At 38.3% G+C, this 26,488-nt stretch overlaps 1 protein-coding gene across 1 annotated transcript in view; it reads right to left on the bottom strand.

Annotated features, from left to right (window-relative positions):
* The window catches only part of LOC145992087 (uncharacterized), a 31,668-nt gene extending 15,043 nt beyond the window's left edge, over window positions 1–16,625 (bottom strand). Inside the window, exons 1-5 of the mRNA XM_083128307.1 lie at window positions 16,498–16,625; window positions 12,580–13,008; window positions 10,164–10,304; window positions 7,183–7,375; window positions 5,979–6,109 (exon numbers count right to left, since the gene is read on the bottom strand). Of these exons, the coding sequence (XP_082984433.1) occupies window positions 5,979–6,109; window positions 7,183–7,375; window positions 10,164–10,304; window positions 12,580–13,008; window positions 16,498–16,503 (900 nt within the window). The 5' untranslated portion in view covers window positions 16,504–16,625. The remainder of the gene's footprint in view (window positions 1–5,978; window positions 6,110–7,182; window positions 7,376–10,163; window positions 10,305–12,579; window positions 13,009–16,497) is intronic.
* Between the last annotated feature and the right edge of the window lie 9,863 nt (window positions 16,626–26,488).

The following is a 26,488-nucleotide window of genomic DNA, read 5'->3' as shown; positions in this document are numbered from 1 at the left end:
TTGACACATGTAACAGAGAGGATGCTTTTAGAACTTTTCATGCTGATTTCAACTATGGAGGCAAAATCTTTCTATCACGAACAGTTCTGTGAGGAAGCTACTTTAACTTTTGTATGTTGCAACATGCTGTATGACCATCAGGCATTCCTGTTTCCCTTAATGGTTTATCAACACAAAATCATGTAATTTAAGTCTTGATCACTATTTTAAGTGAAGCACGGATTTGTGTGCATGTCACATAACTTAAGCACACTTAAATGATCTAGTTCAGGATTTGAAAGTGCCTCAGAAACAGGCCAGACTTTTTTCCTTCTAAACTGGGTATCTTTCGTACATGCCAGGAAAGTTTCAAGATTTCTGTTCTGAAGACAACAATTTACTCTACTGTAAAAATATATGTGCTGAGATAAATTAACTTAATCATGAACATAAAACTATAGTGTGGACTGTTCATTGACACTGCTAAAACTGATATGATGACTTAGTTTTGCATAACGGGAACAAATTTCTCTGTTCTTCTTAAAGGTTTGCATAACTTTTTTTAAAGCAAACAAATTTCTCTTTTGCAATTACCATCTCTGATCAGATACCCGTGGGGCCCCTTGTTTACAAGGTGACCACTTACCACTATGCCACAGGGAGGCCCAGGTACACAGGAAAGTGAAGTGTAAAAGTGCTTGCTGAATACTGTTGGACATTAACAAAGGATGTTCCAGAGCTAAACATGGAAGTAAAGAAAGAACTCCCTAAGATAATATTGTTAGTGTCAATTTGTAAATATACATGTTTCTTTCTTATTTCACCTGGGTATCACACAGACACACACACACAAACTGTGTGTGATGGAGAACTAGTTACACTTGAATTCAGCATGAAATGTTCTAAGATCAGATATGTTCCCTCCTCTGTCAAAATAAAAATAATAATTTTGCTGACTAGTGTCATATTGAATTGAATTGAATTGGCTTTATTGCTGGGCGAGGTTCAGCTGTTGCTGGTCTACCACCTAACCCCAAAAAGTACAGATTAAAATTAAAATAAAATAAAATTCAAGATTACAAAGAAAATGAACAAGAAAGTACAATAAAATACAAATGGAATAAAATCATATACAATATAACAGATAAAAACTAAAAATTAAAATTAAATTCAGATTACAAAGAAATTGATCAAGAAAGTACAATAAAATACAATAGGAATAAAATCATATACATTGGAACAATATTGGCAGTGAATTAGGTAATAAAGTAACTGAAGTCGACAAAGTTGATAGTAAGAAAAAATAAATTCTGGCAACTCACAGTATTTATCATTATTCATAAGTTGATTTACCCTGCTTCTGATCGTTGATCAGTGATTCACGGAGCATATCGCGAAAACGTCTGAAGTTTTGATTTTTGGTTAGATTTGGTAGTGCATTCCAGGCTTTGGGTGCTGCGTAGCTGAAAGAGGCCTGATAAGCTGAAGTTCTGCAACGAGGTAAGCTGAAACTGGCAGCGTTTCTGGTTGAATGCGAGTGAATTTTCCTTCTGAAGTTTAATTTCGAAAAGAGGTAGTTTGGGCTCTTGCTATTAATTATGTTGTGCAGTGTACAAAACAAGTGCAGTTTTCTCCGTCGTGCCATGGAAAGGATTCCGTGCTCATTAAGCACAGGGAGAATATGTTCACACTTTTTTGTTCTATATACATATCTAATGCATGCGTTTTGAACTTTCTGTATTTTTATTGCAAGCTTTTTTGTTATTCTTAGCCCGTAAACGACATCACAATAGTCAAATAGGGGGAAGATAAGAGACTGCACTAGGTTTAATTTTATCTTAGGAGAGAGGAAGTCTACCAGAAGATAGAGGCTTTTTAATATCGAATACGCCTTGCCACACTGTTGTATCACCTGCTCAGACCAATCGAGCCGCTGGTTCATGATCAGTCCTAGATTTTTTACTGTTTCAGAAAATTTAATACGCTGTGTGTGAAGAATTATTTCGCATTCATTGATGTTAATATGTTTCAAGAGACTGCCTGTTCCGATAATTGTAAATATTGATTTGTTTGAATTTATTACTAACCCATTTGAAGCGCACCAATCGCTTATGTTCTTTCAATCTTGGTTTAAAAGTGCGACCGCGTCCTGCAATTTTGATATGCGTGTGGATATATACAATTGAGTGTCGTCAGCATAACAGTGAACGTTGCATATTTTCACAGACTTGACTAAATCAGCGGCCGAGAGCGTGAATAGCAGCGGACCAAGGATCGAGCCCTGAGGCACCCCAGCTCGTACCTGAAGTGGAAAAGATAGCTCCCCTGTCTTAACCCGCTGTTTTCTCCCGCTAAGATAATTTTCGAACCATTTAAGTGCAGTCGGCGAGAATTTATAATAATGAAGCTTGGCCAGAAGGAGCTTATGCAGTATAGTGTCAAAGGCCTTGCTAATGTCGAGCAACACCAGTAGCGTTACGTTAGATTGATCCATTGATTTAAAAATGTCGTCGGTTACTTTTAAGAGCGCCGTTTGTGTGCTATGGTGAGGGCGAAAACCGGATTGCTGCCGGGGAAGGATATGAAGTTTGTCAATATGCTTTCGAATTTGATCATTTGCAATTTTTTCGATGATTTTTGAAAGCACCGGCAGAATGCTGATGGGCCGCAAGTCATTCACAGAAACCAGGTTCTGTTTTTTAGGGATGGGAATTACAGTTGCCTCCTTCCAAGAATCAGGGAAACTGCCGGTGGATAGTGAGTAGTTGATTATGTGCGTGAGCGGTGGGAGGATATGATGAAGAGAGAGCTTTAACATTTTTATTGATATGTCATCGGATCCAGATGCATTTGATTGGATTTCGTACATCGCTTTCCTGACGCGAGAACCATCCACCTCGCAGAAACTGAACGCCTCTGCACCGTGGTCGAAACTGCTGGTGTAACATTTCTCACATTGCTGCGAGACTAGCTCTTCATTAATTTCCATTTTGGACGATACGTTGACGAAATGGTTGTTCAGTGCGTTTGCGTCATTTAGTGCGGGTGGAAGGCTCTCCATTTTGTTTTTCCTACCATATCCCAAGCTTCGCAGGTGTTGCCAAATGTGTTTCGAATCGTTGGATGAATTAATGATGTATTCAAAATATGCCTTTTTTTCTTGTCTTACGACTGAAGTAGCGAAGTTACGCAATCTCTTATATTCATTCCAATGGGCAGGATTATTTGTTCGTTTAAATTTTAACAGCATGTTGTCGCGTAACCTCATAATTAATTTAACATTATCTGTAATCCAGGGTACTTTTCTTTTTGTTGCACGAACTGTTTTCAGAGGGGCGTGTTTACCAAACACTTTAATCAGTTTCTCCGTAAAGAAACGCACCTTGTCGTCAATGTTTTCATAGTGCATCAGAGGATTCCAGTCGATGCTCTCTAGATCTTCCTTCAGAGCATCCTTCACTATCGCACTGTAGTCCCTGTATGTGATCGTTTTGCCCTTACTTTGTGATTTCCCGTAACGTAAAGAGAGATACGCTAAAGAGTGATCAGAATTACTGACTGGTACCGTAACACCAGAATTGATAATATCACTTACATTATTTACAAATATTGGATCAATGAGCGTTCTAGTAGCGGCGGTAATTCGCGTTGGTTCAGTTAAGATTTGAGTGAGGTTAAACTGATTAACAAGTGATTGAAGATAGGAAGTGTCAGGTTCGTTTGGTTTCAAGAAATCTACATTAAAGTCGCCTAATACCACTAGATAATGGACTTTATGGTTAATATCTGATATAATATCTTCTAGGATTGATAGCTTAGAATAGGGTATATCTCCGGGTCTGTAAATCCCACAGATCCCAACTGTTTCTTTCTTTAAACGAATTTTTACTATTATATGTTCAATATTTGTTTGTTCTTCCGAAATATATGAAATCTCTTCAGCTTGCAGTTCAGACCGTACATATAATAAAAGCCCGCCTGCATTTTTGTGTTTTCGGTCTTTTCGCAAAACTGAAAACCCAGGGATATTTATGGTTTTGTCATCAATGTGTCCTTTGAGCCACGTTTCGGTAACTAAAAGGGCGTCCACGTTCATTTCCTTTACGGTGTGACGTACTTCGTCCAGTTTGGGCATCAGGGAGCGAATGTTTACATGTGCGATAGTGAAAGAGGAGGGAGGGCGGGGGGAGGCAGCAGTGGTCGCGTTGGCCGGGGGCGATTTTCTTGGAAGAAAGCAAAGGTCTGTCCCCCCCCCGTTTGCCACTGCAGCGGGGGTTGAGGGCGATGGAATGCACTGTTCCGTTAGAGGAGGTTCACCCAGGAGTGGCAACATTTGAAAGTTTAACATATACCCCGTGAATTCTGACGACCAGAAGCAAAATAAAATCTTTACCTGTGCACATATTTTCCACAAAATCTATAAAGTTGATTGCATTTAACAGAAAAATATCAACTGTGATATACATTTCATAAAGATTAAAAAAATAATGAAAAATAGTAGTAAAAAATAATAATATAAAATAAACTTAAAAGAAGAATGAAATTAAATATATTAAATAAAATGAGGATACTTGTGTCCCAGGTAAGTATCACATAATGCATCGCGTCCCAGTCTATGTCTGGTGCTTCATTTTAACAACACAGTGTAGTTCGGGGGAGGACAACTTATGCACTGGATTTTGAATGATCATTCCTATTCTAGAGTCCCCGGAGCTGTGCCTCTCTCGTGATATAGTTCTTCTTGCCATCCACGACGACCACAATTTTTCCATCTTGGGTGTATACATTCTTGGTATCGAACTTTTGGATGGCTTGACGTAGAAGTTGCAGTCTTGCCATGCACAGGTCCTTCCTCATTACAATGCCCGAGTTCTTCAGTTTGCTTTTCTTCCTGAAGACTGACGACCGTGATCTGTAGCTCGTGAATTTCACGATTATGGGTCTTGTTGTTCCAGGGCAGTTTTGTCCAACACGGTGCGAGCGACAAATATCTTCCTGCTTTAATTTTTGGCCCAGCTGTTCTTCAAAAAGCGAAAGCGCAATATTGTCCGTGTTTTCGTCTTTCTTCTCAGGGATCCCGAATATACGGACACTGTTACGTCTCTGGTATTGTTCTAACTCGTGAATGTTTTCGTGCAGCTCCTGTATCTCATCATCTTTGCTGCGGAGCTCCTTGCGTAGGTCTTCGAACATGTCGCTGTTGAATTTCAGCGAATCCTCAAGCCTTTCCACCACGATTTTCGTCACCGATTCAATTATCGTGTCAACAATTACTTTCGACACTTCAGGTGTTTGCACTGCCCACTTTACCTCGTCGCATATCTGCTGCATAAGTTCACCCTTACCTGCATTGCCAGACGGTGATTTGACTGCCGTAGTGCCGCTGCTGCCTCTGCGCGATCCAGGAGCCATGGCGTTGTGGAAGTTTTCGCTTCGATAATATTCCACAAGAACCACAAAGCTGGCACTTCCTTGATATTTTTCAGTCCGAACCGCTGCACTTACACTTCACACTACTTGTAATGCACCAAATAGAACTCTATAGCTGCTACATATGATTATAAATGTATGAGTTAGCGGGACGCGATTTGAACGTGTTCTAGCGCTCGGCGGCCATGAGGCGTTCGTGGTCTTCAACATACATGTCAATATTCTTACAGTATCTTGTATTCCTAAAAAAGACAATATTCTTCAAGGTATCTCTTAAGCCCAAAAGTACAGAGGTAAACACATTCACATGACTAGTTCACACACAAAACCAATCTAGTCTGCAACTTCTTGATATGTCTCTCCACACTACTGCATTTTTCGACAACAAAGTGGAGAAAATGGACAAGAATGAAGGAAAAATTGGGACAAAATGGATAGAAAAGTGATCTAAAATAAGAAAAATACAAACAGAACTATTTACAGTGTATTATTAACATATATTCAATTCACTATGTGGCCTTAGGAATGTAAAAACAACCCACCGCAATTAAAAAATGCAAACTACCAACCTTTGCTGTTCGTATGAAACTCTTGGGCAGTTCGTTCGCACAGTAGAAGCAGTGAAACCCTTTGGGGAGCAAAGGCTCTGGACACCTCTCACAGTAACCCACGACTCTCTTCTTGGTCATATCATGAACTCCTGGAATGATTGAAGTGCATTATTGAACAATTGTAATTCTTAATACACGCTATACAAGCATAAAAAAGGAAGTACGAGTTGGGTCACTTAATAACTAATAGAAGATTCATAGCACAAACATGGCTGAATTCACTTCTTACGCAAATATATAATTCCATGTATCTTTTCTGAAAAATAACTTAATTCATCTACCACCTTCGTCTCTTGATATCCCGCTTGCACATCAAGAAGAGCGGAGATCAGTTTCCTTGCACAGATTTTTACTTTTCAGGTTTTTAATACACGACGCAATTTCCTAAAAACTTTCATCATATAGTCTAAGTGAGTATTTTCACACTTTTATTACATGAAAAACATGCAAAAGCTCTCAAATATCTCTTGAAAAGAAAGGTGTATGACATGCACAGCACTAACTTTAAAAAATGCCATCCTCCTACTGTCTTGCCTCCAAAATACCTTTTTGTGCAATGTCTTTGTCACCTTACTTTCTCTACATACTAGGGGGTGCTGAAAAAGTTTGTGGCCCAACCAAGAAGGAATGCAGTGGGAATTATGAAATTTCACAGTTACTCAACATACTCCTCTTGAAGCTACGTTCTGACACGATGCTCCAACTTGTGCAGACCATTTTTTAAAAAATCTGAAGTTAAAATGGTGTCCCTTCAGGCGTTTTTTGAGCTGGGATAGGATAACTGTCATCATTTCACACAAGGTTGCTTTGAACAGCCTTGCGAATCCATAGGCTAATAAAGTAAAGTAATTTTTCACGAATGACATATGGGATTGTTATATATTTATGCAAGAAGTATATTCTCTTGAATTACTGACTAGGAAATTCAACAGAAAGTCAGGTTGTGTCTGAAGAACCTGAGGAACTCCTACATGCCAAACGAGGCTGTCGCACATGGAAACACATGATCATCTTTCAGCTTTTTAATTTTTTGTATTATTGCATGAAAAAACAAACATTAATTACACTTGACAGCACTGCTGACACAATCTTGCATTGAGAGATATACGAACAGAGAGAAATACACAGTGGTTAAAAAAATAATAACAACAACATTTCTTACCTATTGTAAAAGTACAAGAGCTCATGTACTCCTTACAGACTGGTAGTTTTACTATAGGAAACAACTCTATTCCTGTTTTAATATTACTTGACTTAAGCATGTTTATCCAGTTACGAAGCAAACCATTACTTTGTGCTGCTCTATGTAAAGTTGCAGTAACCTCATTTTTTACTTCCTCCATTTTTCTCTCTAGCTGCAGTAAAAGATTACAATGGACATATATCAATATATACAGCACAAAATAGAAAAAAACAATTAAACAAACTACAACTCAAAATTCACTTAAGACAATACATGGTTCTTTTATTGAACAATATTGTGTATAAAAAATTAACACTTTGTCAATGAAAAGCACACTACTATAACAACTACAATATGTCTTTGTAATTTATGCCTATAGCAATATACTAGAGCAAACTATATACTCAATGGTGCAACAGTCCTTCATTTTGTAAATTTTGTTATTTAGCATCGCGTTTCTGCCACTTTTGACTCATCGCAGCAATGAGGATGAGTGATGATATGATGAAGGGATACTCTCAAAGAACGCCCAGGCCAGGATTCGAACCTGGGACCCCTCCTGTCATAGCGCAATGTATTAACCATTCCAAGGAGGTTGGCACATCAGTCGTTTGATGGCCAAGACCTGCTAAACAGCTTTTCATTGGGTGATGTTCTCACATCATATCCAATTACTGCTATTTTTTTTACTTCTTTACCCAATTCTTCCCACAAAGACAGTTATCAACAAAATTTTGAGGCTCCTACTGGAGATCAAGTCCAGGACCTCTTGAACTTTGACAAAGAGCTAACCATCAGATCTACGCAGAAACACATTAAATCAATTACAGTAGATCTGATTGGCTTACATAATTTACCCCATCCTAGTCAAAATAAAATTAATAAAAGTATTTTCCTTGTGAAAAACTGATCTCTACTAAATTTGTTTCTTCCAAAACAGTTTATGCGTTATCTTCCCAAGCTACCTGACAATTAGTTATATATACAATAGGAAGACATGATAAAGTTTATCATAAAAATACAACAAATCATGCACAAAATTGCAAGAGCTGGCAAATTCTCAATGAAAAAATATATAAAATAATGCTGTTTGGAAAGCGTATTCGACAAAGAATCAAAGATATGAAGTGACAAGCTACAAATGACAAGTGACATGATCCGATGAGAAGGAACACTAATCTACTAGCTACTTATTTATTGTGCGTGTGCGAATTACTCACTTAGTAGAATATTAAGTATTTTTTTTTAAAAAAATAAAAATACCAAAATATAGTTTACCTACGGTTTATGAGTATGTACAGTATGCCAAACTACGGTTCGGGAGTCAACTGCTCTCTTCCTCAGGTTATCTCCTTGGCTAGCGAAATTGCTTCATAGCCACGTCAAATAGAAGTAAAACAAGGAGTGAGGTAATAGGTGTTACTATGGAGATACCTGAGGAAGGTAGCAGTTGACTCCCGAAACATAGTTTGGCATACTGTACATACTCACAAACTGCATGTAAACTTTATTTTGGTACTTTTAAATAATTTTTTTAAATACTTAATATTCTACTGTGACCGCCTACCTATTCTCGTAGCATTTCTGGCAACTGGAAAATCGCAGGGGACCAACTTCCTTACTGGTATTTTTACCTTTCAGACTTAAACCACATATGCTTACTCATGCAAAATGTCAAAAACAAGTCTGGGGTTAGTAATTGGAAAATATGCGATATCGCCCGGATTGATTTCTTCAAATTTACAGGAGAAAGTACTTACTGAAATAAGTTTCTTTAGCATTCTGGACGTTCTTAAAGCTATTTTCTTTCACGGAAAGTAAAAACTTCGTTTTTGAATGCTGCCGAACAAGAATTAAATCACTTTTTACGTAAGAAATTGGCATTGCATGCCACATTATGCCGTTGTTTCCATTATGTGCGTGCAGATGGCGAGAGCGTTGAAAGTCAAGCGATCTCTGCAGTGTTTCCAAACGTGCCCTTTTCTTACGAGAATTTTTTTTAACTATGCTTACCTAACCCAACCCAGCCTAACCTAACCCTGCCGGAAATGGTCCGTGGGGCTATTGTGAATAGTTTTTGGGGCTATCGTGAATGGTTTTTGAGGCTATCCGTGAATGGTTTTTGGGGCTATCCATGAATGGTTTTTTGGGGCTATCCATCAATGATTTGTGATGACATAATAAACACAAAATTAGGTATTTTTTGGTGAAGAAGGTTGAAACACTGCATACCCACTCCAAGTCGACAAAACACAAGCACGACACGTGATGATCTGTGACGAGTGCACGCCATATTGTCTATTACAGAAGCGGAACAAGTAAGACAAATAATCAATCGTAATATGAAAAGTTGACACTATTTTATGTAAAAAGGCATAACTTCACCTTAAAGACTGTCCCGCAAGGCAAAATAGGTAAGTACCAGTGGTAAAATTAAGGAAATAAATGAGTGAAAGGTGTCCGGGCATTATCGCATATTTACCTAGTAATTTTCAGGATTTTATTAATTTTCACATGCAAACATGCTTGAAATTTATTAGAAAACAATCTGATTGACATGCATCGCAAAAACGTACAACCACGGCTTCCATTCAGCTAAGCTACAGAATATCTCCACACTCCTATTCCTCTACGTTATACAATGTGATTGCCAATATGACTTTTCTTTACATCGCTGCCAAAGTTATAATTCACACAGCATGATTGCCATTGTAGATTTTTACACATTGCTGGCAAAGTTGTAATTTGTACAGCGTGATTATTTTTTTATATACAACATTTTCAACTTCAGAACTTATGATCTGTCATACTACTAGCTACTTCACAACATACATTGTTCATAACACAAAAAGAAAAACAGACTTTACCTTGGCCAACAAATTTGTATACTGTAGAGTAATTGCAAATTTGCAACCAAAAAATTTTCAATTCAGCGTGAATAGAATTTCTCATAAACTTACCAGCATTGTGTATGGCAAAGAGGTCCAAGATGTGGAAGTTGTTTGCGTTAATACAGAGGGCTGGTAGTACTCCCTGCCCTCTTCATAAACAATCAGTTCGCTTCCATCATTTGACTTCACTTTAACAACACTATCACGTTGCTACAAAAATAAATGCATAAATTACACTTCAGGACATTGTCACGACAATAACAATAACGGGGGTTACTCTCTCACTTTATCTATGCATCAGGTGAAGGAATACAGGCCTGTAAACAGAACTGATCTCCAGGGGAGACTCGCAGGCTATTGGAGGAGGGAAGGGGGATGGGTCTGACTTAATTACCACCATCACTAAGAAATTTGCCAGTTATGGAAAGAAATACTTCCCCAATAAGACTACTGGTATCATAGGCGCCAACTCCATGGGGCTTGGTGGGACTCAAGCCCCCCCAATGTTAACGATGTGGTGACAGAGCCCCCTAAATAATTTTGCTTAAGAGGATCTACTGTATTATTTTGCTTCTCTTGTAAAGTTTACTCTGAATTGTGCCACATGAACTTAACTTTAAATACACATTTGAAATGTTCTAGACCATCAACTTTGGGGGGGGGGGCTATAACCAGAGACAGCAAAACACATGAATTATTACTATATACTAACCTATATAATTATGAGTATTGTTAACATTTTTACTACAAAAAGTTTCAAAAGATGTGCATGATCTAGGAGAGTGGATGGAAGTTCGGGTTACAAATGGCTCTCACATGACATTTAGAACGAGATCATTGATATATTGGGGAGATCTGTTTTGCGCTTCGTGGTAGCAGATATTAAAGATCGGGAATATTTTGCTATTATGGTTGACGAAACTTGTGATATATCCATCCGTGAACAATGACATTTTGCATTCGAACAGTAATTGAAAATTTTAATATTTTTGAGGAATTTATTGGGCTTTTACGAGATTCCGAACACTACTGAGGCCAAAACTTAAAAAAGGGAGGGAGGGAGTCGTTCATTAATTTATTTCAGTGATCAGAGTCCCCCCCCCAATAATTTTGACAAGTCGGCGCCCCTGACTGGTATAAAGGCTCTATTGGGGAAGTACTTTTACTGTACATGTTATATACACATGCATATTTATATACTTTTTTTAAGCGTCTTGTAATTTTTCACTAAATTAATAATAATAAAAGTTTGCCATTTCATCACATTACTCATGGCCAAGGGATATTTCAACACTCACTTATATAATTTTGTTCTACAATAATGAGGAATGAAATTCTGTGGTTCTGTAAAACGTATCCTCTCATATACATTTTTACAAATTCCATAAAATTATTTTCAAAAATAGTTTTAAAAATATTAAAAAGTAAAATGTGTCATAAAAATACTGGATTTTGGATGTTGAAAATTTAGGTGTATTTCGATTTGAGTATAGCATGGTATTAGTGTAATATGCTGTTATTGTTCAAATGGTAAATGTAAATGCTATGGCAATGGCAGTATTGTGAATGGTAAATGTAAAAGTACGATCTTGTTCTAATAAAGTATCGGTATCATGTACATATAGTCCCTCATATTGGAAGCATATTTTTTCTCAAAAGCTCGAACAATATTAAGGTGTGTCTTGCATTTAATGGCATCTTGAATTCGAAGAAATACAGCATGTCTTGGAGAAAGAGAGGACAACCTTTCCAAACTGTTTATGCATTCTTAATTAAAATAACACTTATAGATAATATAGATCCCAGTAGTTCATTTTCCTATATTGAATAGAGAACTTTGCACTTCCATTATATATTTTGAAAATAATGTTCCATTTCCGACACTGAAATACAATATAAAATATAATACACTATAGTACCTATAATAAATTAGGTCCACTATCTTAGAATTTTACACAAAACTGCCATTCTTCTTGACAGATACAATTGTAAACTGGTGAGATTTACCATTTTCCCTAGAAGTTATATTGGAATACACATACTATATAAATGTCTCCAATATAAACTTACATAAAACAGCCATTTTTTTTTACTTTGTTGCGTTCTTGAAGAGAGCATGTATGGTGTTGTTCAATGGCCACAGGTAATGAAATTGGAGTGCAAAAGTTATAATTTTATTAGCCTGTTTTACTTATACTGAAAGAGTAAACAATTAAGTGAGGCAACGGAAAAAAAAATATTTACTTTGGGAGAGAGAATGCTCCTTGCTGCCTAACCTGTGTTTTTCTTGGATGCCAATAAGCTTAAGGCATCCTTGTGGTAAAAAGTGGAAAGTTTTGTGGAAATCAATGGTGGATGGATCATATGTAACCTAAAATGCCACTAACATAATAACAATAGTTATGTTTCTTGGTATCTTCAGAAAAAAAAACCTGAGTAATAAAACATTAACAATAGTAACACTTAACGAGTAGTAGAAACTTACAGGATTTGCTTCACATTCTGTAGGTTCTATTATCTCGATATCTGAGTCATCATCAGTTGTGTTATCCTTGCTCTCATCGGCAGATTTCTGGTGTTCACTTTTGTTCAGTGAAATGTCAGCTTCCAGTATTTCTGTATCATCTGGTATTTTATTCACTTCACCTGTAATCTCTGGTCTACTGTTATTTGATTTGTCTTCTCTTCCATTGTATGACTTTACACTAACTTCCACATTGCATGCAGTCTCTTCTGATTCAAATTGCACTACTTGTTCTTTCACTGATATTTTGCAAACTTCATTTGAGGGTGACACATTTCCTTTAATGTTGAAACTTATATTATGCTCATCACTATTTTCATTGTCTGTTTCCAACTTTAACTTTTTGGATGGATGGGCTTCATCGTCAGACATTTTCACAAAACCTTCACGCTGGAAAAAAGGAAGAAATGTTCTCAAAAATACAAAATATTTGCATATACATATTTGAAAGCCTCAAGTTCCAATTGTTTGATTCCGATTCATCATGGCACATGGGCCTTTTTTACATGGTTCAATTTCTATTTATGTCTGTTAATGCATACTTCAGTTTTTTAGTAATTACTTACTGTATTTTGTTTTAGAATGGTTCTCTCCTTCCATATCTTCTCCTTCTTACTCCATATACTCCTATATGATCCTTCTCTTGCCACCAGCCATTTGTTTACTGTTGTCTTGGTTATGGATTACTGCTGCCTTCTAAGTGACATGTGTAAGGTGTGAAGGGGTTTTGTAGTTAGGTTAGGCAAGTCAAGTTTAGGGCTGTTAGCATTACAATAATTTCCATAAATGCTTTCAACGATAAAAATTTACTATGGCACAAACAGATTTCTTCATTTTTACAGAAGAAACTACTTACGGAAATATGTTCCTGTAGCATTGTCTAACATGTGGAAGGTGTTTTCTGTTATGTGTGAATGTATCATAGTGGATTTTTTTTTAAAACTATGTTTGCCTAACCTAACTAAACCTAACCTTACGTAATGTTTCTTGGAGATGGAACGAATTTTAACGCACAAACACATCTCACTTCTTCGTTTCGACATTAATGAAAATTCGTTCCATCCCCAAGAAACATTAGGTTTAGTTAGGTTAGGGAAACTTAGTTAAAAAAAAACAAAACATTATGATACATTCACACATAACAGAAAACACCTTTCACATGTTAGACAATGCTACAGGAACATATTTCCGTAAGTAGTTTCTTCTGTAAAAAATGAAGAAATCTGTTTGTACGATAGCAAATATTTACCCTTTCAACATCTCATGTTGGAGCTGGTCTCAAGCATGAGTTCGAACCTGATGTCAGCAGTAGTCTGTGGAATGCCTTGTCAATTGGAAGTGGGGATATTTGCATAAGGTAAACTGAATTTTTTGGAACTGCAAGCAGTGCTAATTACTTTCAAAAAGCTTTTCACTTTCACAACATGCCCAATATTCTGCAATATTTTCCTTTTGAATGCCTTGTCAATGGGAAGTGCGGATGCTTGCTTAAGGTACCTTTAATATCTTTTTTCATTGTTTTTCACTTTCGGAACTCCAAACAAAGGTAATTACTTTCAGCAAGGTTCAAAGTTACTGTAACAATCATTTCTACAAAACTTCATATTTCTCCTATGAAACTTTGAAAAATCATTAAACACACAGAACCATTGCCATTTGAAATATTTGCATATAAATCCATGATTAATATGTCTTGTTTGTATAAGAACAATACATTCCGTCTCCCTACACAAATAGAGCACTGCTAGTGTAAGAACACATGATTTGTGTGTGTGTTTGGTAGGGGAGGGGTGTGATTCTATGAAAAAACGTGGAGTGCCCAGCCTGAACAACTTCAGGTGAGAAAGAGTTCTGAACCTAACGATTTGGTTGATTTGTTGTTTTAAGTCCACTTTATGCACAGTAACACTAATTGGGACTGGACCTACAGTTTAAAGTGGGATCCGAACCACTTCTGCCTCCACCGGGTATGGAACCCGGGACCCCTTGATTACAAGGCGACGATGCTACCACTGCGCCATCGGGGAGGCCCTAATTGAGGCCTGCTAATGACGAATCTGAAATTAAAATTTGTTGGAAACGTCTAGAAATTGCAAAATAATTGCGAACCATTCATGCTAGCCCCACGAACCATTGACGTGTGGTTAGGTTAGTTTCAGTTAGGTTAGGTAAACATAGTTAAAATTTGGTGTCATGGTAGCATCAGGATCTAGAAATTGCAAAATAATTGTGAACCATTGATGCTAGCCCCATGAACCATTGACATGTGGTTAGGTTAGTTTTGGTTAGGTTAGGCAAACATAGTTAAAATTTGGTGTCGTGGTAGTATCAGGAATATATATATGGTAACAGTTTGTTATATCGGAGACACATTTCTTCATTTTTACATAAGAAACTACTTACAGAAATGAGTTTCTCCAAGCTTTCCAACATTCGTAGAGGTATTTCCTTTCATCGTGCAATCTATTTGACCGGCAAATACGTAATTTAGAAAACAATCAGTTTGCTAAACACATTAATAATATATTAGTACGATATTGTATATATAGTGTCACGGAATTTGAAGAACACTTCCGTCAGGGCCTGTAAAATGTAAATGTCTACTCATAATGCATCGCAGAGCTGTAAAATGGGTTTTTGTACATGACTTGTATTGTAATCAAAATAGAGTACTATTTTCCAATTGCTTTTGCTGTAATAAAACATGTAGTGTAATTTGCAAACTGTATTGTTGAATGTGTAATATTTTAATATGTATTTTTAATTTTCTTTTCTTTTGTAATTTTTTATATTAGTATTTATATACTTATTATGACGAAGTCTATTGCAATCATGTTGTCTAATGACTAATAAAGTATTCTATTCTATATTTTTCAAGAGAAATATCCCACCGACGCACAATTGACATGCTTTCCGTATGTGAACTGCATGCTCCGCACGTTCGATGATGTAACCCACTGTCAGTGTTTCAAACGTCTTTTTTCTTTTTACTACTTTACTTATTTTCGCTTATTTTGCAATTTCTAGACGTTTCCGACAACTTTTAACTTCAGATTCGTGATTAGGAGGCCTCAATTAGTGAGTATGCCAAATATGAAGAAAATCGGAGAGGGGTCCGATCATCTTAAGTCGTTCCGCAATTTTGTAACAAGTTCTTGTAAGGGACAAAGTTCTAAAGTTCACACCACATATGGGCAAAGGGAGAAAATATTCATCTTACAATTAATATCTGGCGTTCTGCAAGCCATTTATCACGAGCTTACATAAATATAAGGTATAATTTAACAATAAAGGGAATTTCTCCAATTTGTTTGATATTTCGGATACTTACTAATTTGGGTCTCCTAATCACGAATCGGCACTTAAAATTTGGCGCTCACGTATAGAAATTCCTGAATTATGGCTAGCCCCACGCACCATTGGCGCTAGCCCCACGAACCATTGGCGCGTGGTTAGATTAGGCTAGGTTAGGTTAGGAAACATAGTTAAATTTTAGGGTCGTAGTAATATCAGGTATATATATATTTCGTTCTTTAAGTATTCGAAACGGAAAATCTTGCGATAAATAATGAGCAATTGTGCATTGTCGGTTGCGATGACTGACCCTCTTATTTTGAAAGTTTGACACGTGAGCGCCAAATTTTAACTTCAGATTCGTGATTAGGAGCCCTAATTTAGTGAGTATGCCGAATTTCAAACAAAATAGAGAAATTCCCGGTATTTTAAAATCGCTCCAAATATAAAATTGGTTCATTTACTGGCGTTAACAATTTCACTCTTGCACGTTATTCATCAGACCACCTAAGTGCAAGGATGTATTTCAAGCTTCTTCTTTACACAGACAAAAAAAACCGCACTCTGAATTATATCATTAGTTACCCACATAAAATAATAGCATACTTCAACGATCAATTTGATATATGTTTTTCAACTGACACATATAATACTGTTGACAGTATTTTTATATAGGTATTTCGAAGGTACTTTTCTTCCATGGTACTTTCATTCCATTCCATAGACTCACAGTGTTTCCGCAACTAGAAAACACAATTTCCCTTTTGACCGTACAAAATTTCCCTTTTCATCCTAATTTTCCCTTCGAACAAAATTGTATCCAGGGGCGGCTTAATTAAGGGCCGGGCAACCAAGGGATATCTTATCATACCTTATCTACTCATCCCAAGGCCCCGCACTAAAGGCGCCAAAACATTATTTCTGACTACATAGGGGTGCTATTTGATTAAAAAAGAGTTGGATTTGTGTATATGAGAATTAATTGAAGTTACTGCTAAAACACAAGAAGTATTGCAAAACAGGGAACGCGAAACCCTTTGTGTTATGTAATGTTAAAATATCGATAACATCCGTTTCTCGTAAAATTTTTCTCTAACGACAACCTGGGTATTAGAATTGTGTAATGGACATTTCCACTACTTTCTTTAAAGATCATTTTTAACCCCTGCAATTTCCCATGTTCATGTGCGTTCGTTTTTAGGTAAAAAAAATCAAGTTTCTAATTTTCGAGCCGAGCATTGCGCGGAAAACACACCTGCGCCATGTTGTGACGTCGTCGTTCGGCTCGTCCTGTCGTCTGCACTTCGCGTTGGCTGCATGTGGTGTTAGGGCGTGTCTGTGTTTGCTATGAGATAATGGATTGGAAAAGATACGTAACTAGTAACTACTAGAACATGATTGATTGATTGATTTAAAATTACTGGGTGCGTCGGCATGTATACAGGGAAATATCCCCTTATCTAAAATTCTGACTAAAAACTAAAAAAAGGGAGTAAATAGTCCCTTGGGAAAAACTAAAAGTGCAGGTTGTAAAAAGACCTGCACGAGACAAACACAACACATTAAAAAGTCAGAACAAACAAACTAAAAACCTCCTTACAGACGGTGGAAGAGTCCAGCTCTTCGCAAAAAACTAAAAAACATTTGATAAAATACTGCTGTCATCACCCAAGAGGGATGACAAACAGCCGGAAAGGTTAAAAGTCTGCCGGAGGTAAGCGAGATCGACACATTCAACGAGAATGTGTCGAATGCTTAAAATAACATTACAAACACGACACAACGGAGGGTCCAGCCCTTGTAGCAAGTGACTATGCGTAAGACGGCTGTGTCCTAGACGAATGCGGGTAAGAATAACTTCCTCTCGCCGATAGGGCGGGACGAGGAACGCCAAGCACAATATAAGCACAAGCACAATGGGCTTAACAGCGTGAAGCTTGTTCCCCGTTTCCGTATCCCACTCGGCCTGCGATGTGTCAAGAACACATTCTGCAGGTCGCTAGTTTGCAAAAGGTGGACGAGAACGTCGCCATCTGCATCAGCAGACTTGACGGCATCATCAGCTGCTTCGTTCCCCTGGATGCCCACGTCGTTAGGGACGCAACAGAAGTGTACATCCGCACTGGCAGATAAGGACACAAGCCGTCTGAATATGCGTTGCGCTACCGGATGCCGGGAATACGGCGAATCCAGAGTCTGCAACACGCTGGTCGAAGCACTGCGCACAAGGACTTTCTTCAGACCATTGACGTCTGCAAAGTCCAGTGCCTTTAGAATGGCGTACAGACGGGATCAAATGAAATGTACTTCCCTTTTCCTACCAACTCAGAAGCGAGTTGGAAACTCTTCATTGCTCCTGGATAGATAAGAAAGTGGAAGAGGGCAGTAGCAGACAAGGCCATCACGCAAACTTGTTTCCAGCAAGCTTTCTGTTGGAGTATTGGCAGTTTGTGGAAGGATTTTGTGTTCCTATCCCCCCGCCTCTATCTATCAATATCTCTCTCTCTCTCCCTCTCTCTCTCTCTCTCTGTCTCTCTCTACTTGTGTTTGTGTGTGTATGCGTGTGTGTGTGCGCACGCCGACACCTGTTAAATTTTAAGTTTGACGTATTTTTATTGCATGGACTAATTGCTGTCATGACTGGGAATGAACCAGGTTAGCAATGAAGACATAATGAAGGATCAAATATACAAAAATTCCTGGCATGAGTAGTTAGTAGTAGTAAAGGTAAGGTAAAGTTCGTCGTGCGTATAGCATCTTGTAATGAAGGTAAATTTAGTGGATGTGGCAGTAGAGCCCCGCATATTCTCGAGTTCGGCCGTTTTAGAGGTCATATGATCAGCACCACGCTCCAGCCGTTTTTACTCCCCAGGGATGTAGTAGAAACGAGAAAATAATAATGTTTTACATTCTGCGAATGGGAAGACTGGTTGTTGTAACAGTATTCTTTGGATATTGTCCTGGAAGTATCTGTTAACATCGTAACCCGCAATTTTGTTTAAGGATAAAACTAGTTGAAGGCCGCGAGTGTTGCTGAGAAGTAATGAGCATATCACATAATGCGCAATAGTTTAGCTCGCGTTTTTCGAAAATAATAATAATAATAATATACCATTCAATTCTACGAATGCTTACGTCATTGTGTCCATGGAGTGGATTTTGCACACTAACGAGGATGTGGCATCTAGACATAAGGCCAATATAATGGTCTGTGGGGTTTGGACTGTGTCCTATCCATCTACGTTTATAGTTGTCCTTTCACAAATTTCATCTTAACACACCTTTGATCCTTATCTTTGTGATTGCCCGAAAGTGGAAGAAAAGCGAAATAAAATAAATCAATCAATCGGATATTGTGTTTCTGCGTTTTTCAATTTTTGTTCATGACCGAAAATTAATGTTTCACTGATGTCATGCATCACTATAGTCATGTGAATTATTTTCCGTCATTATCGTGTGCTTAATCATTCCTTAAAGCATACGCGTAGACTCTAACGCTGTTGTCCTTAGTGTAGTTGATCTTATTGTGTGGAAGTTTTGATGTAGGCAAAATAATGGTTAAGAATAAATCTCAATTGATTTTTCGAAATTTAAAATATAATAACTCCGAGGTGACGCATATTAACTGTTCTTAGATGTCAAAGAACGATTTCTCCTATACATTAAAAAGGATTCCGGCCTCCGTGGTAGAGTGGTTAGCACAGCGTGCTTCAACACTGGCCTTGGCATTGTGTTCATTCGGTGTTCATTGTGAGTGTCCCTTCATTAATTTCATCATTTCATCGACCATCCTCATCGTCACGTTTAGCCAAAAGTGGCACAAGAAGCGAATTAAAATAAAGCAAATCAGTCAATTAATAGAACATAGGGTCTCCGGTCTCATAGAGCAGTATGCAAAGCATATATTTTTTTCTTCCGAAAAACGCGAGCTAAACTATTGCGCATTATGTGATATGCTCATTACTTCTCAGCAACACTCGCGGCCTTCAACTAGTTTATCCTTAAACAAAATTGCGGGTTAAGATGTTAACAGATATTTCTAAGACAATATCCAAAGAATACTGTCACATATGCGAAATGTAAAACATTTTTATTTTCTCGTTTCTACTACATCCCTGGGGAGTAAAAACGGCTGGAGCGTGGTGCTGATCATATGACCTCTAAAACGGCCGAACTCGAGAATATGCGGGGCTCTACTGCCACATCCACTAAATTTACCTTCATTACAAGATGCACGACGAACTTTACCTTACCTTTACTACTACTAACTACTCATGCCAGGAATTTTTGTATATTTGATCCTTCATTATGTCTTCATTGCTAACCTGGTTCATTCCCAGTCATGACAGCAATTACGCATACGCATACACACACAAACACAAGTAGAGAGAGAGAGATAGATAGATAGATAGAGGCGGGGGGATAGGAACACAAAATCCTTCCACAAACTGCCAATACTCCAACAGAAAGCTTGCTGGAAACAAGTTTGCGTGATGGCCGTGTCTGCTACTGCCCTCCCCCACTTTCTTATCTATCCAGGAGCAATGAAGAGTTTCCAACTCGCTTTTGAGTTGGTAGGAAAAGGGAAGTACATTTCATTTGATCCCGTCGTACAACTCTGCCGTATAGATGGAACAGGCAGGATGTAGCGAGTGAATGGAACTTTGAGAGTCTAGGACGAAGGCGCAACCAACTCATTCGACTGTCTTGGACCCATCCGTGTAAAACACATTAAAATTGAGGTGCTTCGCACGAAGTTCTAAAAACCGTTGCTGGTATACAACCATTGGTGTTTCTGCTTTTGGAAGGGCAGTCCGAGAAAAATCGATGGAAGGCGCAGGAAACTCCCAGGTATGGAGAGGCGGAATGAGTGGAGAGACGCCAGGAAGATCACTGTCAACACCAAGTGCTGATAGGATCTCGTCTGCACGAACTCAAATGGTCTAGTGACACTAGGGTGGAGCCGATACTTTGCCAGCCTACTCTCGTCTGAAATGGTGTGAAATGAAGGATGTGAAAGCATCGAGCGAAGATGGAGGAAGTAGTTCACTACCAGCCGCTGTCTTCGCAGAGACAGCGACGGCTCAGATGCCTCTACGTATAAACTGGCGACTGGACTGGTACGAAAAGCACCAGAGCACACACGTATACCATTATGGTGGGCGGTGTCTAGGATGCGAAGTCTAGATGGGTGGGCAGAAGAATACACAACACATCCATAATCAGCTTCGACCTGAAGAGTGCACGGTACAGGCGAAGCAGTACCGTCCTATCAGCACCCCAAGAAGTATGAGATAAAACGCGTAAAAGGTTGAGAACTCGAAGACAAGAGAACTTTAATTGGCGAAGGTGAGGTAGCCATGTTAAATTCTTATCGAAAATGAGGCCCAGGAAGCGGGCCTCATTCACGAAGCACAGGGGAGATTTCCCCATGTACAGGTCAGGATCTACATGACATGTACGCTGACTACAAAGTGGACACACACGGATTTCTCGGATGAGAAGGTGAAACCTGTTTGGGAGGACCACTCAACCAAACGGTTTATCGTCAGTTAGAGTTGACGAGAAGCTGATGCGAGATTCCGTGAGCGACAAAAGATCGTGAGGTCGTCTACATACAGAAAACTATGTACAGGGGCAACAATGCTAGAACAGAAAATGGTCGTTACCACTAAGCAAGCACTAAATCAGTGTTTTTACCACAGTTTTCTCTGCTGAGTTAACATTACAAATAAAATTCTTTGTTGCCTTGTGCATGTGCCGAAACAAGTTTCCATCTTGTGAGTAACAAGAGCAGAGAAGCCAGAATTTTATAGCTGGTCGGTCAGTGTTGTGGATATCACAGAGGAAAATAAAAATTTCACTATTATGCACAGATATGAGTATCAGATGCTCCAATATGATATTCCTCAACGCCCGCACTAATGAAAGAAAACAAAACAGACGACTTCTTTGTGTGCGATTTACATGGCGAGGCCACATAAGCTACAAGAACAATGAAATAGGTCTGTGAAAGCTATGTAAAAGTGCAAGTTACTAAAAATACTGTTCTATTTACTTACATTGTACTGCATTACCATTGGCGTAGCCAGAAATTCTTGTACGGACGAGGGGGTTCAGGTTCTGATAAAAGTTAAAAGATTAATAAAAATAATAATGGTTATTATTGTTATTGCACAACAATAACTATTATAAACTAATAAAATAAAAGTTTTTATTTCTATAATAATTTTATTACATTCTTCCTTGAGCAGGCTGTTCTGGCAACGCCCACGGTTGGAATAATATCTAACTCAAATTTATTTATGTTATTATTATTTACAATAAAAATAATATGCTTTCTGTTTTTTGTAACTTGAAATGAACGATGCCAACTTCTAGGAGCTGGTCAACGGACCGGTTCGAACCCCCGCCCTTTGCGACACTCATTTGCATTACATACATTTATTTTCAGCTACTCAAGAAAAAAAACGCTGGTTTATACCGTCGTGCAAAAAGACACTGCACTGCACGGACACTGCAGTAATACCAGCACTACTAATAATAACTGAAAATTAGGAATGATTGCTACTGAGAAAAATCTTTCAACAGAATAATATTAAATGATCTTGAATAAGCTGCCGATGAAAGTAAACACCATGTCAAATTTCCCTTGCAAAACTTAACTCGCTGCTTTCGCTCCTCTTATCTCTGTTCCATCGCCATCCAATATCAGTTGTGCAAAATATGGAGCTACCGTGAATGCATGTGCACATGTTAGATTGCCGGAATTGGCTTTCGTACATCTCTCGCATGTCATAATCGAAACTTTAATTTTGAAAATCGCAGAGATTCCTCTTCAATATTCAGCGTTACAAACACGAGGTGCAACGAACGCCTTCGTGCATGGATTTCTAGAGCGCTAAGCAGACGACCGAGTTCACTCAAGACCATCTCAGAGGCTCAGGCCAGAGCGCTCAGTCCTGACGTCATCTTCTGGAGGCGATCATCTTAACGCTCTAAAAGGAAGACAATATTTCATCGTAGAGAATTTAAGTTCGTTTGTTTCTTTTTTTGAATGACTGGAATCTCAGAGGAAGTCACATTTTAACATTTACCCTCACGTAAATATGGTTAGAAGAGATAGAAAAAAATGAATATTTACACCAACAGTTTCGTTCAAGAAGCCACTATGGCCACCACAAAAAAACCTATTGTAACCCAAAATTCATGTTGAAAATCGTTACAAACTTCCTGGTGAAATTTTTTTGTAATTCCATCTATGTATTTATGAAATATTATCCGTAATATTTTTAAGTTTTACATAAAACTCGTTACAGTTTTTGTAAGAAAAGTATAAAACAAATAGAATAAGTTAATCAACGCCTCTTACGTTGAGAGGAACTTGGTCAAGTGGCCTAACTAATTAATAAACTCTTAGACACATTGCTAGCACTTTTAATATTATCATAATTTAATTTTCTTTCCGATAGCACTTTGTAGTACCAACACCCAATTTTTTGGACAATTGAATAATGCAAACAGCAAAAAGTATAGAGTGTGGAGAGTTTTCTTCTTTTGTGTCGGCCTTCAACAAAGTTATTTACTCTTTTACAATAATTATTTAACAAAGCATTTGTTGAGGACCACAAAATTATTCTCAAAACATTTTCGCATTCGTGTCCATTATTGCAGCTTACCAACCACTTATCTTCATCTTCTTTCAACTTCACAAGATTCAAATTAAATGCCACTTCCCGTTGGTTTGCTGCTTTCAAGAATTCCACTTCATATTTACGGCGTATCAGTTGTTGACAACAACATAATTGATCAGCACAATATCCACAACCACCTCTGAAGGACACAAGAATCCACGTCTATCCGAACTTTTTATAACGCAGTTTTTGTTCCATCTCAAAAATATGATGGAGAGATACGTTGTACTGCGCACCACCAAAATGTTGCTTGAAGTGTGTCTGATTGAAATTTTCCTGGTAAAAGGTATTTCATTCCTAACTCTTCTGTACAATATCTGGTTATTTCAATTAACCCATGTGTGGTTATTTTCAGGGCACTGGAAGTTTCTCTGGTGAGTTTTCCTGACGAGACGTTCAAAGTTTCCCACTTTTCCAACAAATCAAGGAATTTATGTAGGTACAAGAGTCTCTCATCTGAGGATTCGTTTGTCAGAGGATACTGTAAAATATTTCTTAACCTCGAACATTTCCATGGAGACTTGACGTTGACTATTTCCCACCAGTTTAAAACAATGTTAATGAACTCTGCAGTGTCTTCATAGTTCGGCAAATTGTGTTTCGGCCCTTGTTGCTTTAAACTTTCAATGACCATATGGATGAAAACTTGAACAACTAGTTGCATATTTAGTCTTTCTAGGGAAGTTGGCCACAGAGATTTAAATGATAATTTATAAGCATACTAAAGAGTGTTCATAAAGGTGCAAATGATACAACATGAAAATCACACAGGTTTTCAAAATCTGGGTAAACAACATTCACATTTTCATTTTTTTCTAATTGAGCCAGTTGTTTCTAATACACTTAAATAAGTGCACAGCGTCAACAAGATAAAACAAAGGCCTCTTCTTATCAGTTGGGTGAATATTATCAAACTTCTGCCTGTGGTCAACATTAAACATTTCCTATTTGTCATGTTGTTATCTGAAACAACACATATGACATTCTTAATTACACAATGCAATGACTGAGCAGTTACAGTTTTCACAACTTCCTTATACTTAGAGAGCACACTGTTAATCATATATACATGAGCACTTTTTGCAGCTTTACAACTATCATAGGCAGTGCCAACAATTGTACCTCCCTTGTAATCGATGTAGGATTTTATATGGATTTCATCCAATATCAATGAGCAGTACAACTCATGGTATTTAAGGTGAACCACATTTTCTTGCATGTGCATCAGAAAATTACCTTCACTTTGCTCTGAAATTAGACTTGCACGGATATCTGAACATAATACCTTCATGGATGGGGTAAAATAAAACATAAAATTCAAAAATGATGAGAAAACTATAATCTCAGAATCATATCTCAGCCGTTCTTTACGTACAATCGTATTTGGGATTTTATAAAATAAAGCTCTGACACTCTGCTTTCATGCTCAGTGTGTTTTACATTATCCAGAAGGATTTCAATGGTTTCCAAAACGTCACTGATATTACATGCTGATTCTGCACAGTGGAACATTTCTAGGAAGTGTATTGTATCGTAAATAGCATGTGTATAGTTGAAACCTTACGTGAAAATCTCTTTGTATTAATTTCAACTCCACGACAAAACATTGACAAAGAGAGTGAGTCATTTACAACAACATATTTAACTGCATGAGGTTTTTCAGAGAGGTTGAAGGATAAGAAAATAATGCAACTTTCCTCTTGCAAAATATCCCACTGTGAAGAAAAATGGATTTTGTTGATCCGACCGTTCAGTTCACTTAAAATCGAAAATGTGAGAGTTACGTCATACTCTCTTTTTTGTCCCTAATCTGTCTGCAATTGCTCTTCTTAAAGCTTCTGCCTCCCTCTTTTATTTCTTCTTTTCTGGACATTCTCGCGCCTCTTCATTTTGCGTTCCAGAAGACAGGTATGATGGACATCCAGATAAAATACAACCTTGGTGACAATGAAGTTCGACCAGAAAGGAATACGTGATTAAATGCACAGAGGCATAGGCGGTGGAATGGGTGACCCGCAGAAGTGACGCATGTGTGTAAGAGGAGGCGTGTGAGCAGGCAAGAATCGTGATCCCAGCATGTTGCACCCAAGCTCACGTAAAGAACGAAAACGGGGAACAATACGCGTGACATTGAACTTCGACCAGGCACCAGACCCATACGGAAAAATTCCAGATAGTGGCGCATTCGACGGAAGCATGACGTCACGGACACGATAAGGGAGTCCGCCGTATATAAGCGCGTGCTGTGCACCGAGGAACCGCAGTGCATCATCACCATGGCCAGGGGCAAACCTATTGACAACACCGTGAGGAGAAGAGTGGTGGAGTTGCAACGGAATGGACTCAGTGAACGGGAAATAGGGCGCCAACTGAACTTACCCAAGTCAACCGTCCACTGCATCATCAAACACCACCAAACTACGGGTACTACAGAGCCAGGTAAGGCCCCCGGTCGAAAACGCCTGCTGAGCGTGCGTGACCTACGGATATTTTGGCGCTATATCCAGACCAACAATCATGTTTCTGTGGCCGAATTACGACTGTGGACTCGAGAACGCTTTCACATTGAAGTGTCAACCAGATCCATTCGCCGTTACCTACAGCGATGCGGTTACCGAGTGTACAAGGCGAAACGTAAACCCTTCCTTTCCATGTTGAACGAAGGCAATCGACTACGGTGGGCACGAATGTACCGGGGATGGACATTACGGCAGTGGAACAGGGTTTTGTGGACGGACGAATCCATTTTCAATGTTGTGTACGGGAAAATACGGAAAACAGTCATTTGTCGGAAGGAGGAACAGAATGAAGCAAAATGTTATGCACGTCGGGTACAGAAACCTGCGTCAGAGATGGTATGGGGATGCATGACGGCATCTGGG

Source organism: Lepisma saccharinum, chromosome 9, assembly GCF_977018435.1.
Source record: "Lepisma saccharinum chromosome 9, izLepSacc3.1, whole genome shotgun sequence".
Taxonomy (NCBI): domain Eukaryota; kingdom Metazoa; phylum Arthropoda; class Insecta; order Zygentoma; family Lepismatidae; genus Lepisma; species Lepisma saccharinum.
Note: the sequence above shows the minus strand (reverse complement) of the source record. Positions and strands in the feature narration are given on the sequence as shown.